Source organism: Seriola aureovittata, chromosome 8, assembly GCF_021018895.1.
Source record: "Seriola aureovittata isolate HTS-2021-v1 ecotype China chromosome 8, ASM2101889v1, whole genome shotgun sequence".
NCBI classification, from domain to species: Eukaryota; Metazoa; Chordata; class Actinopteri; order Carangiformes; family Carangidae; genus Seriola; species Seriola aureovittata.
This window is the reverse complement of record NC_079371.1, coordinates 9,353,635-9,370,207: the sequence shown is the minus strand read 5'-3', so window position 1 is coordinate 9,370,207 and position 16,573 is coordinate 9,353,635. Positions and strand designations below refer to the sequence as shown.

At 38.0% G+C, this 16,573-nt stretch overlaps 1 protein-coding gene and 1 long non-coding RNA gene across 3 annotated transcripts; one reads left to right on the top strand and one right to left on the bottom strand.

Moving 5' to 3' along the window:
- Window positions 1-1,944: 1,944 nt before the first annotated feature.
- LOC130173159 (cytokine-dependent hematopoietic cell linker) lies at window positions 1,945-13,783 on the bottom strand. Of its 2 annotated transcripts, XM_056382123.1 has the most exons (17): window positions 13,484-13,783; window positions 9,947-9,987; window positions 7,710-7,863; window positions 6,425-6,477; window positions 5,560-5,614; window positions 4,330-4,380; window positions 4,221-4,255; window positions 4,110-4,120; window positions 3,947-4,030; window positions 3,629-3,653; window positions 3,390-3,414; window positions 3,228-3,309; window positions 3,122-3,138; window positions 2,951-3,045; window positions 2,799-2,876; window positions 2,290-2,445; window positions 1,945-2,202 (listed from the first exon to the last, which is right to left on the bottom strand). In XM_056382123.1, exons 2-17 carry the CDS (start codon window positions 9,947-9,949, stop codon window positions 2,050-2,052), a joined length of 1,077 nt encoding a protein of 358 aa, XP_056238098.1. In that variant the 5' UTR covers window positions 9,950-9,987; window positions 13,484-13,783; the 3' UTR covers window positions 1,945-2,049. The 2 variants fall into 2 exon arrangements, with proteins under 2 accessions (XP_056238098.1, XP_056238099.1); XM_056382124.1 differs by lacking the exons at window positions 6,425-6,477; window positions 9,947-9,987; window positions 13,484-13,783 and having other exon boundaries at window positions 7,710-7,793.
- On the top strand, window positions 3,660-6,395 carry LOC130173161 (uncharacterized). Its single transcript, XR_008828371.1, has 4 exons — window positions 3,660-3,869; window positions 3,959-4,053; window positions 4,354-4,408; window positions 5,922-6,395. It is a non-coding gene; the product is annotated as an uncharacterized LOC130173161 (long non-coding RNA).
- Window positions 13,784-16,573: the final 2,790 nt, after the last annotated feature.

Sequence of the window (16,573 nt, the reverse complement as noted above, 5' to 3'; positions counted from 1 at the left end):
TTACTGATGTTAGAATTTAACAAGCACAAACAACCCACAACACACTGGCACAACCAAGAAAGAAACAAGAAAAAAACCCTCTTTTTTAAATTATACAAATATGTATAGGCTTACATGTACACATACATATACACATACACACATATTCAAAACCAACAACAATTACTGCATCATAAAGAAAAAGGAAAAGGGTAAGGGAAAATAAATAATAACACCAAAACGAAGCACTATGACATTAGAGAGCAGTTATTTTCTCCAGCTGGAGAAGAGCTGATATCTGTCATATACATATCAGCTGTGGGAACCTCAGAGCCGACCACCACAGCAAAATGCTCTGTTTAGCCAGAAATAAAAGAATTATTAACAAAGATTTGGTGTTTGTATCAAAAAGCCTCCAGGAGCACGATTTAACAGATTTCTATCCTATAGAATGACTGAAATGTAAAATATAAATTTAAGACAATATCTTCCATGTGACCTTACCGCCAGCACCTTCCACACTTATAACTAAGTGACTTTTTATAAAACTTGCTGTGCAACGTTACAGACGAACAGACTGAACTTATCATATTGTTTGAAGGCCACCCTAGGAATAATAACTCCTTATATGGTAGACATCCCGGAACAGAAGTAAGACAAAAAAACGAGGAATAGAGTAGGGTATTGTCTCTGTTTGTGAGGAGCAAAACAACGAAGACAGCGGCATGGACCGATAAGAAGAGACTCAACCCACATTGTATTATTTTTTTCTGTGTAAGAATATGAAAGACTGGGTCAGGAAAGAGGTAGAGTGTCAGACCTCTTGAACTGGCACAACTGCATGTTGTTGTCAGGGAGAGAAAGTTTGACGCAGAGCTCTGTAACGATCTCCTTTTTCCTAATGCTATATTGCTGTTAGCTTTAATAAATGCTGGGATTTGAACTTTGAATCAGTGTCCTGTTTCCTTCATCAAACCAACCAAAACAAATGGTTTTATGAGGGTTAAGCTTTGGCAGTTTCTACCACCAACCACACACATACATTTACACACAAACACCATCTCCACCTTCTGGATATTCACCTTATAAGAGCCTGAACCAGGCGAGACAAACTTAATGGAGGCTCTCTGGTAGGCAGCTCTTCTGCCACACACACACACACACACACACACACACACACACCACACACACACACACACACACACACACACACACACACACACACACACACACACACACACACACACCATCTCAAGAGTTAGAAGAGCTAACTGGAGGCTCTGTGGTAGAAAGGTTGAGTAGTTTCTACCAACACACATACAAACACATGAAGTGGTATCACCAGCTATGCTTCTGGTGTCACATCCGGTGTCTGGCTACAATGTTTTGCTCTCTAATATCCATTTGCAAAAATTACTAGAAGCATCTGAGAGCCAAGCGGCTTGTGCACCGTGCTGCAGGCACATTCAAAATTTCTAGTTATGTGCCTGCATGCATTAGCATTAGCATTATTATTCTGCATACTTATTAGTGTGAATGATGAGGTATTTAACTTAAGCTTCAACACACTGCCACATATTTCAGACATATTTGACCAGATAGGCTTCACTGGATAAAACTTTTTTTTGTTTGTGGACACTAGTGAACTCCATTTCTGAGCTTATGTTAGCTAGTCTTGCACACTGTTCTTGTTATAGGGGAGCAGAGAGAGAGGCACTGAGACAAGGCACTTAGGTGACATCTCATCTTCTTGATGTCCTTTACATAGAAATTCGTCTACACACTGATGTAGACAACTGAGAAAGTACAGGAAAGTAAATTTTCTTTTAAATTACATCACAATTCGCTCACACATTGCAATAAAAAAGTGATGAATACGTGTAAATTGCTTCACATTCTCATATAAAAAAATAACCAAAAGATTAATTGACAATAAAAAATAAAAGTTATAGTTGCAGCCCAAGATCAAATGCATTTTTTATTGATACAATCAAACACTCTTGCACGTTGCATCTGCAGTCAGCTTTTAATGCTCATGATGAACTTGTCTTTGCTGGAATAGCGCATGTGTTATTGCAGGAGCTGGTGAACATCCCTCTTTGTTATGGGACACGTCAATACACAGTTTTCTGGGTATTTGCTCCCGGATATATTTCTCCCACTGATGAGTATTATTGGGAAGATGGTGTGAAACTTGATGATGTCTCCCACAGAGTCAAACATCTGAGGAGAAAGAAGATGTTAGGGACAGTATATATAATTGCTGGAGAGAGTGCTTGTTGACTTAGCTTCATCAGTTCGTCCACTCACATCCTTTGATCGTTGTCCCGTTCCCAGGGCGTACTTGCTGGTGCTCTCAATGAACCGAATTTTTACATTGTAAACCTTCTTCTCGTGATATACAGCCAGTACCAAGGGTTCACTGTTGGTGATGTTGGAGCAGTCACGTACCAAAAACGCCCCATCCTAATGTCAGCAATTACAAAAACAAGACTCGTTTAATGGCATTGTTTGACAGTTTGGGAAATACACTTATTCGTTTTCTCTGTGCCCTGGCCAAGAAATTGTTCTTCACATAACCTTTTACAAAGCTGCTGTTTGGTTTTTATATGGGTTAAACAAACAAGATACAACATATTAATTAGTGAGCTTTACAGGTCCTGATTGGCAGATTATACATAGAGATGAAAGTGGTAATGATCTTCTCTTCCAACTTCCACCAAGAAAGTGAAAAAGTTTTACTTCCCAAAATGTCAAACTAATTTTTTAAGCTTTAGATATATTCAGATTCATTTATAATTCATTTTGTATAGAGATACCTTGTTCACCAGGTGTAAGGCGTGCTCAGCATCTGCTCGATTACACGCCCCAATGTACCAGTCCTCTTCACAGTAGGTCTGCCAGGAGAGTTCAGTGATCAAAGATTTCATTCACTTGACAGAATATTTGTATTAAGTAGCAGGTAGTTTACCTGTTGAGGCTTATCCTTTGGAACAAAGTCATTTTGGTCAAAGTCTTCTTTAGTTTGCGGCCACTCATGGTGATGACGTTTTGATGGAACCCTTTCTTTAAGTAGATGTTAATGTTGACTTATTTAATCAGTCGCTGTATAATGACACAGATGAGCTGTAACATTACTTACCAAGACTTTGTTGTGATCTAAATAAAGGAAGAAAGAGTACATGTAAATCAAACATGGCCGAACATGACATAACTGTGATGAAAAACCTGAGAAATAAAAGTCTCACATGATTTCCATATGCGTTTCCAGATCTAAGGAACGTCTCTGGGTGGTATGGGGGGCTGAGACACTCTCTGCCCTCTGTAAACCTAAAATCAAAGTCTGCCTTATTACAGCTGTGGAGATGCTTTTCACCAAAAAGTGTCATTCACAGTTATTTAGCTCTTACCTACGGCATGTGAACCGAGTTCTGCCTGTTAAAAGTAATGAAAAGACGATTAGATTAAAACAGTGTGCCAAGATAAAGAGTCCTTTCCAGTTACAAGTGTAGCGTGAAATTAAATTAGCATGAATGAAAACACTGATTGTACAGAATAAATGAAATAGGCAGAATCAAAAAAGAAAATACAAAAGTGATTTTTTTTTCTTAGTTATGATCGAAATAATGCTGCATGTTTGACTTCTTACTTTTTTAGTTGCCTTCTGTTGTCCACTGAAATTAAAAATATGGATAAAATCACAATCAGAGAAAACTCCCAGGCTTTTCTGTGATTCTTTTTCTGACCAGCAGATGGTGTTGCTGCTACACTGTACAAACTGTAAACTAAGAAAGCCTTCACTGTCTTATCATTCACACAGGGGGAAGAACCCACATGATGTCCTGGTCCGCTACAGCAAAATAAAACAACCGCAGTGTCGATGCTTACTGGTAAAAGTGATAGTCTGTCTGCTAGCAACACTTCCTGCCACAAATTAGTTTGAATGGGAGAATAAAACAGCACTCACTCTCTCCTGCAGGGCCTGTCTACAGTCAATCCAGGCAAGTGATTCACCAACTCCAGGGCAGACGGTGGAGGGGATATAGGAAGCCTGGAAGAACACACACTTCAGCCGTAAGTCCATCCATAACCCTCCAGTGAATAACGTGAATTGTAGCCGAGTGAATTACCTGTGTGAGCGCTGGGGAAAAAAGAGAGAGAAGTGATCATCTGTGTAATGAGTTGCCAATCAACACAATTTATACACAGTGCACCATGTCATATATGTCACAGGTGTTTACCTGGTCTCCTGGACGCACAGGTGTGGACCTCTGATCTGTAAAAGCAACATGTTAATATCCGTCCCAGACTGATCAGGTGTTTTCAGTTAATTCTGCTTATTTGTGTTACCTAATCTGGTCTTTCTTCTTCCAGGCTTCTGATCTCTATTTACAGCAGGACCTGTGATTTAAAAACAGAATGCAGACAGGTAACTATGTGTTGTGTATATTTACAGTAAAGTACAATTTTAAGGATCTCGGTTTCAGAGGGAAACTGCAAGGCTGTACTGACAGGTTACTTTGCTGAGTATTACAGTAATTATTTATTTTTCTATTTATTTATTGCATTCACAGACACATTTTAGACAACAGAGAAATAGGTTTAGCGATTTCTTTTAAAAACACATCTTGAAACCATCAGTTGAAGTATTTTATGCTCCTAACTCTATCAAGGTCAGATGCCGTAACACTGTGGGTAAAAAAATATGTTGATTTTCCATTTTGGTGATTTTCAAGCACTCATTTATTTCATAGTTTAACTTATTATAATGTATTTTTATTTCATTGTGGCATTACTTCTTTTTCTTAATACAGCAAAAATCAGGTTTTGGACACTATCAAAACACATACTGTCCAACATATCACAGCTTATAAATTGTTTTGGCTAATGTGTTAGCAGACAGCTGCCTACTTTCATGTCAGGCAAACACAAAGTCCAATATTCACTTGTCTTATAGCTCCTGTTTTCATCTCCAGGAACAAGTGAGACAAATATCTGGTTCTTTAGCTGCTTCTGAGAGAGGCTTGCTTATGTTCACCAGCTAATTGCTAACTGAACAGTCTGCTTCTTGTAGCGTACAGAGGATTTATCAGAGCTATTTTGCTGAAAACAGCCTTCAACTACCGATGTTGAATGCAGTAAATGTGCTGTAAAATCAATACAATGAGCTAAAGAAGGTTAAAAAGCTCTGCAGAAGTGATTCCACATTCCAGAGAGTTAAACCTTGACAATGCAGGTTTAAATGGACCCTATGTAACTTTAGCTGAGCAGCAGCTTGTGGCCAAGTAAAGAAAAGTCATCAGTGAAATGATTCCGTAATCTCTCTTACGCAGCAATATCTATCTAAGGTTTGCTAATGTTCACTAATATCAGCCTCCATAGCCAAGTGTGTCTGTAACAGCGAACCCCCTGAGTGTATTGAATTAAGTAGCTGCGTGCCGTATTGCTTATGTATTAAACTTTTGACATGCACAAGGAGGAATGTGTTATTTGTTTTTTCAAAAGTTACGTAGCATCTCTCTCACAATTATTTCCACAGCATTTCTTTACCACAAAATAATGAAAATATTGTCACTTTACCTATTATATGTGGGATTTCTCTGGGTGGGCGTCTAGGGAGGATGTTGGAGTTACCCTGATAAAAAAAATAAAAAAATAAAAAATGATAATAATTCTAATAAAGTATATTTATATATCACTCAACAAAACCAGAGATACAAAGTTTTTAAAACACTCACATATGAATTTTAGACATAAACCTATTTGCATACACATATACTCTAAATACTTGAATAAGGTTATATAAAAGACCCACAGTGACAAAATACATTATCATGAGTAAAAATGTGTTTTCAGAGGCGATTTAAAGGAAGTTACTGATTTTATTGAAAGAACACAGCAGTGGTTCATTTGTAATGGTACACAGTGTTTCCCCTTCCTAGGTTGACTGAGTTGCTGTTGACGGGCTGTTGCCAGATCGGGTGCATTTAAGAAACGCTGACATTTTGGCCTGACTTTCAGATGTTGATGTCTGTCCATCTTTGGTTTTAGAATGATTTATGACACTAGTTGGAAAGCTTTTATTGCACTTAACGTAACGAGTTTTCAACCTGTCTTTGCTCTGCTCTGCTGGCTTAAACACACAAACACAGTGAACCCGAACGCAGAGGAGAGGAGAGAAAACGCCATGAGAGCAAAACACAGTCAAGACTCTCACGCTGAGCTGAAATGAAACAACTGTACATAAATCGAGTAAATAACATAAATAAAATGTTTTGTTTTTTTAATTAATGTTTTTTTTCTTTGGTTTTCTTTCGGGGTTGTTTGTTTGTGTGTGTGTGTGTGTGTGTGTGTGTGTGTGGGGGGGGGGGGGGGGGGTCCCATTAGGCAATGGTCAGGGAAACACCGGTACATTCATTCAAAGAAAAGAAAACAGAAATCTTACACTGGCGAGTGATGAAAGGCTCTGAGCTGATAACGATCTTGGAAGATCCCTGTCTTGAAAGGGAAAGAAACTGTGATCACCACACTGTCATTAGTGGCAGTAATGATAGTAGCTTCAGTGTTAGTTGAAAGTTTAACACCTTTGGTGTTTGTATCATTCGTGTAACTCGGTCGTTGGCTGTCCCAGCAGTACACTGCAGCAGCAGACTGTATTGATTACAGAGGGAGAACACTCCAAGTGTGAACAAATTTAAAAGCCACATTCAGTATATAGTTGTAGACGTGCAGCTGTGAGGCCCCTGGCTGTGGGCCACATCCATGCAGGAGAGTAAAGGGAGTCTATTCACGCTACATGCTTCTCTCTCTCTCCCCTTCGGCTCCTGGATAATTGTAATCTCCCGCAGTCTGACTCAGCCAACAGATGGCTCTAGAGACCCACTGGCAGATCATGCTCACTCAGCATGAGCTCTCTCTCTCAGATCCACACTGCTTTCTTTCTCATCACAGTCTGCAGTGGAGCTGTTCTTTCTTATTTCTTTTTCCTTTTTTTGCCTGCGCTTCATTCAGCTTCATTTTAATTATGCTCTCCAGAGCTTTTCTGAGTAGAGAAGTGAAACAAACTCACCCTCATTGTGTCAACTAGAGTGTAAAGCACTTTAACTTGAAGTTTGTGGCACATTTAATTCTTATTGGTTATTATAGTCTATTTATGAATTATTGTTGAATATTTGATCTATTTTTATACATTGAATGCAGACAGAAATAATGAGAGTTCAGCAGGGGGAGTGACACACATCAAAGGTCAGATTCACGTCTACAAATGGAGAAGATTTCTTCTTTGAGTTTCTCAGTCCACTGAGAAACCAAGGCAGCAGTTTTGTGGTTTTCTGTTTTTCACTCAGCTTTGCTATCAACAAGCTTATAACGTAGCTTGTATTATGATACTACAGTATGTAGGTTAAATGTAAAAACACTGAACACAGATGAAGACGCTGCTCAAAGCAGAAACAATGATTTTAAACTGAACAACTGAACTGCACGGATGTATGTTTAGCTGCATTTATTTGCAGAGTAAATAAAAAATAATATATGTATTCATACTTTTCTAAATGCTCTTTCAAAAGTCAATGTAAAAACTCCAGACCAAACCCCAGAGAAACTAAATTGAAACTTAACGTAGGACTTAAATGGAACTAAACTCATTAAACACTCATGAAAACTTCTGAAACAAGAATCAAAGAATAGATGAGCTCATGCAACACTGGTATCCACGTTGCCTTCTCTACCTGCATACTCTCTTTCTTCATGTATGGGCCTCGCAGGAAGTATGCGCACATTCAGCACTTCCTCCTGGTCATCCACCACATCGTACTCAGGCTCCGCAGTGCTGTTGTAGTTACCACATCTTTGATTCCTGTTTCTGTCTGTTCTGTCGCGATCCTATGGGAAGAAAACTGCAGCTTCTTCATACTGGAAATACAAAATTAAAATCTCCATCTGTTTTAACACTGAGCCTTTTGAAATTAATAGCAGGGCGCTAAGATTTAGGACAAAAGGGACTGCTTCTCATAATAATCTCTGCATTCATTGATTTATGGAAAAAATGTACTAATCTGCAAGGAAATCAGCAAAGCCTGCAAGTCTTGCTCATTACATCACCCAGTATACATGTAAATATTCTGAGTAGACAACTTGCATTTCATCCTCTACGCATATACAACTCTGATAAGCACAGGAAGCTACAAGGAGGTGTTGCAACATAACCCCCTGCTTTGTCTCTTAGGTATTTCCTTTTCAAAGCTTCACTCTTCACAGCCACACAGACAACAAGATGCAAACATTTACAGTCAGCAATAGAAAAAAAGTGAGATTCTGTAACTTGGTGTTAAACTGTTAAATAACAAACTTTGCCTGTCTCTGTGAATTATTTTGAATTATTTTATTAAAATTGAGATTTGGATGAATACGTTAACAGTGGGTGCATCAATCATGACCAATACAACCAGCTTCTCTCATTTAATTTAAAAGCGAGGTGGAAATGAATGTTTTTGTCTGAAAGGTGCACTATCACCATCAGCCATCCATGCGACACCCAACCTGAATATTTCACCACGGGAAGGAAATTTTCCTTTTTGGACGCCCAGTTTGAATGTTGTCCACATGTGATGATGCACCCTGAGAGTTCATTTTAAAAAGCAATAATTTGTACAATAAAAACACAGGCTTGGCTGTGTATGAGAACAATTTTCCATATTTATCCAGTTTATGTGACTGAAACACTATTAAATTATTCAGAGAGAAATGTGGGGGAAAAGAAGACATTTCTGCAAAAGATGGTTGGACAAGATTATGTCAATGTACCAGATTCTGACTTCATGACACAAAAATGAAATATCTGATATAATTATCTTTAATTGGATGAAAGAAACAAATTGCCGAACAGACTAACAGTTGACAGAAATGTTTCACATTCAATTTTTCAGTTACGTGTTGATATTTTGTGTCTTTTTCATTATATAAAACTGAATATCTGTAGATCTTCTCAGAATATGCTGATGCTTTTGAATAGGCTTTGATTTGAATTCATTTATGTTCTTCTTTAATTCCATCAGAAGGCAAAGGGGAAGGTTTTCATAAGCATCATGCATGCAGGTCTAGATGACAACATTAGTATGCAACCTTACTAGCATTCTTGCATTTATCACTTTAAATGTTTATTTGTAATGTGCACGTGACTTTTATCCTCGAGAATTACAAGGACGCAGCACGGAAGGGCTCTATGCGATTTTCAGGAGTCAATGTGAGGGTCTCCAAAACCCGAAAAATAAAATCAGATAAAACACTTTTACACCATTACTGCATTTATGTCAAGCACTGTGAGCTTTTCAAAGATTCTCAAAAGTATATCATCAAACCATCTGAACGTAATGGCGAGTTTCTCAAAAACACAGTTTGTGTGCAGGCTGAAGATGTTTCATCACTTCCAAATATTTGATTATCGGAGCTGATAGTGCTCCGACATAAACTATGCACATGATATTCGTTACCACAATGAGACGTTTATGTGGCCATTTCACCTCTAACAGATGCAGTGAGAGCTCATATAAATAAATTGAACTAATATCTGTCAGGTCAGTAACAGTGACTATAACTCTCCCTCACATGACATACAGCATTACTCTTAGTATAAGTGAATTTGTTTTGAGAGGTGATTATTGTATACATGTATAAGAACAAAATAAATTGAATGAAGCACATCAAAATATTATTTCACAGTTAAACTTTAAAAGGAATATTGATGTAACAGAAAACAGCAGTTGTTAATTATAGTAAAAATACTGAGAAGAAGAATCCTGGTCTGCACTGCGTTGTGTACTAACAATGACAGAGCAGAAACTCACTCTCTACTTATTTCTGTGCTAAAAGGTAATTATCAGTGGGCTGCAAACTCCCAAAGTTTCCCCTGGGAACGTTCATGTGGAACCAGCAGGGAGACGCTGTGGATACGGACGCCATAACTCACCATTATCACAGCAGACTCATGGCTGTTCCCTCTCTCTGCAGCTAACGAGGGGGTGAAACAAAAATGAAAAACATCATTAGTTTGGTCTTACGCTAAAAACTGTGGCCTTCCAACACAGTTTGTCCTTGGACTTTTCTTCCTCAATAGTTACACAAGCAGAAGAGTGAGGTCTGTATATACAACTGAGCTGAATTAATTTTTTAAAACATTGACAGATTTTTTTTTTTCTATGTGACACAAGCACCCGGGTGGTGAAAAGATCCTGCTGCTGCAGACAGATCAACAGATGTTGCTTAAACATCTTTAACATGAATTAAATGAATTAAATAAATAATGAATAAATGTATATCTTTATATTAAGTATTGATTTACTACCTAACTACTAAATAATTTAACTCCACTTGAAGCTTTTTGTTTTACAACTGTGGCTACAGGTGCAGTTCTTTATCGTTTCTTGAAAGTTTCCTGGAAATAGGAAATATAGAGGCAAATTTCAGTTAGTTGTTGAATATATTATTTACTTTTAGATGAATTCGCATGAAATAAATTGCTCCATTTAAACCCCAAAGAATATTTATTACTCATTCATTTATTATTGGAAACTTTATTCTTCATTTATGCTGAATTTAATCTTTGTTTTTAAAAACACACTTTGCAGTTTGCATGTGTAGCTCACCCACTATCCTTTGTATAGAAGTCTCATGGTTGTGCTATCGCTTTACATTTAGAAATAACTGGACGTGTACAAACTGATCATTCTCTGTTACTTTTAATTAATAGCAAATAGTTCTTTCCAGGAAACATCTTAGGAGGTATTTTGGAAAATGAATTGGAATTTGCAGACTCATAAAAATCTTACAAATTAAAAGTTTGATTTACAAGCAATAAAACACATTGTTCAAGTCAATACACTTAAGTATCTTGCAGCTACAGACTTTCTTGGTCTGTCATGACCAAAACATTACAGGGGCGAAAGTTATCAAACCTTATAGAGATATTAAGGTGTAACTGACATTAATGAGTCAGATCACCAACTTAATGACCACTATCCCATTATTGCCACTCGTAGTCACATAGTCACAGTGGCTGCTGTTGAGCAGAAGTTATATATTATAGCTATTATAGAATTCAACTATATATTATTAATAACAAATATATAATATAAATAACAGCCAATGAGTACATTGATTTTGTTCTGCTCAGACGTACAGCTAAGTGTCATCAGCATAGTGAGAAAAAGAAAAGAAAAAAAAAGATGCTGGTCCGGTAAATTATGTGACATATTACACAACAACTTCCAACCTTGTTTTAGAAATGTCATTTTACATACAACTAACTTTCATTCACAAATACATTTTGAATGAAACATAACTGCGATTACATGTTCTGTTAAAATATTGAGGATATGTCCTTCTTTTACGTAGTTAGCAAGTCCAAAATATGTTGATGCTGAACATATCAGTAAAACAAAAGTAAGACAATTTGTTTCTGCCAAACTATTTGATATTGCAGTACAATATCCATTTATTGTTAATACATCATTATTAACTTTCTCATGGTTATGTTTAGGCACCCACTGCACTTGGTTAAGGTGAGGTAAATATCACGGTCTGCTTTAATACAGAAAAGGTTCAATGTTACTTAAGACACATTGTGTTTATTTACATTTAACCAAAGCCATGATCTTTACCTAACGGTAACCAAAATGCTTTTTTTGCATGAACATAACCACAGACGGGAGTCAAAATGCAAAGCCTGCTCTCTGGTGTGACAGCTGTGTGCTTTGTTCGCCTGCTGTCCACTCCAACCACCTCCTGGTGAGTCATCGTTTGTCAGCAATGTAAAAATGTAGTAATATATAAACATAATTCCAGGGAGACACGGTTGTAAATTCACTTAAAGCTCCATCAGTAGACAGAAGGAGTTTTACATCAGGCACACAAGACCAGGAATCAATTCAGAGAAGACCATAAAGTAATATCCCACCAGTTTTAGTTTCATTAGAAATGCCCCAATGACTATTTACAATATTTATCTTCAACCTACCAAATATCAGTGCAAGAAAATGAAAACTAACTTATATATCCAGAAAACTCATTAATGACCTACAGATCCAAACCATTTTGAATTTGGCTTTGAAATGTTAAAACTGTGAAAGGAGTTGTGTCAACGCACAGGAGTATTGAATTGATTTTTGTTTTATCTCAGTTTTGGACAATGCAGATGAAATATTTGGATTAATCACAGAGTAAGGTGTGATTTAGTGAGTAGTGCTTTGCTATGAGGGATCAACTGAACAAAAGATGACCATTATAAATTCATATTTATGCACCATATGAACTTTCTGACTTAGTATCAATTAAAAAAAAAATCATGTTTCCAGAGATAGAGGCACAAAAAGGAAGAGAAACAGCATCAGGGCCAGTCAACCACTTTTTGATTGAAAGGTTTTTATGTTTGAATCCCTGTGGCTGTGAAAGAAAACAATCCAGGAAGCAGGAAGGAAACCTGCCCAAAATAGAAGTTGGGACATTTTACAGAGGCCCAGTGATTGTGAAAATGCCAGCAGACATTACAGGCTACCAACTGACGGTCCCAAAATGGAGACTCAAACTCAGTATTGGATTTGGCACTGTGGTCCAACACTCAGCGGAGCTGTCTGTCTACTTTGTAGAGCTTACTGGGCCATGGGAAGTGGTGTTGGATGAGACGTATAAAAAGGAAGGAGATTAGATACATGGAGCTAGCGTCTGAGGTTGAGCAGTTAGTCTGGAAAATAAACTTCTGCCCCATGGAAATTGGGTGCAGAGGATTTGTGGCAACTCAAACCACTAGACTGCTTGAGGATTTGTGACCTGACTTTGCTACGGGCATCAAGAAAGTATCAACTGCAGAGTGAGAGCGAGCTGAGTCTGTGGAGGGAAACAATATCAATAGGGCTCAAATTAGGAAATACTGTAAATACGAGGATTGTTTTTCATAAAATATAATTTATTATTGTCAATAATATTCTTGTTGGTGTTGACGTAGATTCTCTTATTCTTCTAACTTTTAGTTCTAAAATCTGTGGCAAATTATGTGTAACAGGGATGTATTAAGAGCTTGTCTTTGACCTTTTAATGTTTCTCAAGTTCATTGTTGTTATGAAGTTTACACTATTTCACTTTCACTGGATAAAGCTTTTGTTGCGAAAACTATATTATTTGACTGATTTACAGCATTTTTGAACTAAAAGTGCCCCCTCGATACCTAATTCACATACTGCAATTCCATACATGATGAGATGACTGCACATTACAATTTATACGTCACATTAAATTAAAAATTGAACAACAACTGGAGGCTTGCTCTTGAATTTTAATCAAAGCTCTATTCTCATCTCTGGCAGAAAATCCTGCACTTCAAATCTCCTCTTTATATTCCCAAGCATTTTACACATTTTCATCAATCTTTTTCTACCACAGACCAGTTTCTTTGCCGCTCTGCTCCATCATAGCTTTGACACAGTCACAAATACAACAGTTGAAAGTTACCTACCTTTTCAGAAGACTTGTACAGTTCGCACGTCTGTATCAGTGGGTGTCCAGAAATTTCTGGTTATTGGTTACAGAGAGACTACAGTTTTTCTTTGACGCTCATTCACGTAAAAAAAAAAACTCCTGGTCTGCTTATGTCTGACTGAGTTAAGCAGCCCACTTCAGTAAACTGAAATTACTTCCTGTGTGGTGAATAACTGTCCTATAACCTGAGGTCTTCACGCTTGCTTTAGACAGTAAGTAGTAGTAGGTTTGTTTGTGGAAGGCTTCATCCTGTGTACCCGTGATTTCACAGTTGCCTCTGCAGTTGTCAGTGCAGTGTTAAGTATTTTGACGATTCGTTTGTGATACAAAATTTCTGTAGAGCTAATTTCAGCATCAAGCTCTTGACATATGAAAAGTCCTTGAGGGTTGTGATCAAGAGCCTCACCCTCAATGTTTCCTGTGTTAGCTTCTGTCAGGCAGCGTGTGTCTATTGTGATACAACGGCTGAGAAAATGTAAAAAAATCAAGACCAAAATCTATTCTGAGCCTGGAAACTAGGCCCAGACCATTTATTTGGGAAATCAGGGTCAAATGAATCTGCTGACGCTACAGGTTTTTCTCTTAATTTGAGCACAGAACATTTCAACATCTGCTCTGACAGGTGCAAGAGGAAGCAGGATGACATTTTCTCTTTTGATTAGATCATCATCTAGCTTAATTTACATATCAACCAAGAAGGTGAAACCAAATTCTAATTTTATTCAAGCTTAACCTTTCAAAGCGATATTTCAGTTTAGTGTAATATTTTCATTTTATAGCATAAACACTTGAAAGAGTCTACTGCCAATTAAGTTCATTAAAATTTATGGTCACATTTTCAGCACTCAGGTTCATAAATGTCTAAGTTACAACATGGTTTGTTAATATCAGAATGACGGTTGTATGCTTTGCTGGCTTAGACTCACATAAACCAAAATTCAGACAATGAGAGACATTGAACTCAATCTATTAGTGGTGATATAACAGCTCAAATGAGGCTGAAAATCTGCTGAATCATGCTGCGTATATTCGCAGAGTCGGCCATGAAGCTGGGTTTTACTGGTCCAGGAAGAAGGCGCACTTACAGTAGTAAGAGATGAAGAGGTGAGCATTACTCATTCTTATTTAAAACCTTGCAGCCAGTCCAGGATATTATATAAGCCACTGTCTCTAAAAACTGTGACCTCTGCTCACCACAGTTTCTTAATGTTATTTTTTTAACCTTAAAGGATAAGGAAAACTTTTTGGGTCACTCTGGCCAAATATTACTCAGTAAAAGGAACAATTTGGTTTATTACAACTTGGGCTTCACTTTCTAAGCTCCAGCCCTCAGTTTCATCAGTTATAACATCGTAATCAGCAAAGTGATCAGTGAGATCTCGAGGATGCAGGCAACGCTGAAAACGCACAAACAGTGAGGCATTCATACACATTGTAAAAAGTTGACAGTTTAGCCACATTAACTACCACTTTATTGGACTGAACTGCTATAATCCCTCAGTGCAAAGGGAAACCTTGAGTGTGCACAACTATGGCAAGTACTGTCGGTCATTGTTGAACCAGGAAGTTGTTCTAGAGAACAGGCACATTACCATACACAGAGTTCTTGTTTGCCACAGTTAGGGCATTGGTTGCTTGCTTAAACACAAACAGTCCAGTGGTTAAATTTATCAAATAATGCAAAGCAAAAGTGTGCTTCGCATTCTGTTTGAACACACCTTGAAAGTCAGGAATTTAAATGTCAGCTAAAACTGTCGTCTACAATAGTCTGAGCTAAATGTTGTGCAAAAGTTCTCAGACGATATATCGATTCAGATTATTGGTTCTCATGCTGACAGCGTGCTGTGATGCAAAACTGATGAGCAAAATAAAGTGAAGGACGACTTCACAGTGATCAGCACAGAAACCCTTGAGTTGACTTGTCTTTGTTTCTAAATAGAGCAGTACTATGACGGAGTATCTTCCTGTCTGCAGTGGGTTGGAGGCCAGGCCTCCTCTGAAAAGCGATGCAGCTGAACACAGGCCCACAAGGTCAGCCTCTCTCCTGTGGTTTCTTCTGCAATGGTATAGCCTGACTTCCTGTGAAAGATTACCATCTCGCCTCTCATATTCTCACTGATGCTTATCTTTTGAGCCAGTCTCTACACCTTGGCCCCCAGCGACAGCCCCATCAGCCTGTCAATCTGGCAGCTCATCCTGTGCCCTCAACCACCCCCCCCCACCCCTCCCTCCTCCCAGCAGCCAAAAAAATGAGCCATCCTCCCCTCCTCTGTCACTAAGAAATAAGATCCAGAGTCCCAGTCTGGGGGGGAGACAAAGATTTCAGGATTTTCACATTTTACTATTACCCAAGTTCTTCATGCACTCATGGTCATCACACTGAAGTTAAAGTCATAGTAATGTTGAGTTGCCAGCTTCACAGGAAGGTCGCGTGCGATCGCACTCATAAACCACATCAAGCACAGCTGCAGTGGCAGAAAGTCCCTTTGTAGACATGATAACAATAAAGTTACAGTAAAAGAGGCTTGACATTTCCTACCTAACTTTCACCAATTATCTTTTAAATACTTATGCAGGTCACCCCTTCGGTCCAGACTGACCATTGAATGGACTGGCACTGATTTTGCTCGGACATTTATGGCCCCCAGAGGAAGACTTGATTATGATTCGGCTTCATCTAGTGTCGTTATCAGGTCAAAATTTTCCAGTACTTTGATTCACTGAAATACCTGCAAAACTAATGACATTCACATATATTTGTGATTTAGAGTTGACAATGTGTAATGGATAATATTCTTGTATACAGAACACCAACTAAAGATGAGGCTGTAAGGTTCATTTGTTTTCTTCTTGGTGAAGATGATATTCAGCAATATCAATTCATGAAACTGCAAGTGAATTTGTGTAAGTAGCAAAAGCGAGGTGAAAAGCCAGCCCTCATACAAACCTGAAAATTGTTCAAATATGGGGGTAACAGTACAGTACAGTACACACTTTAAGTTCACCCCCCCCCCCCAAAATCCAACATAGTAAATATATATGAGGAATGGTTTCAGACAATGACCAT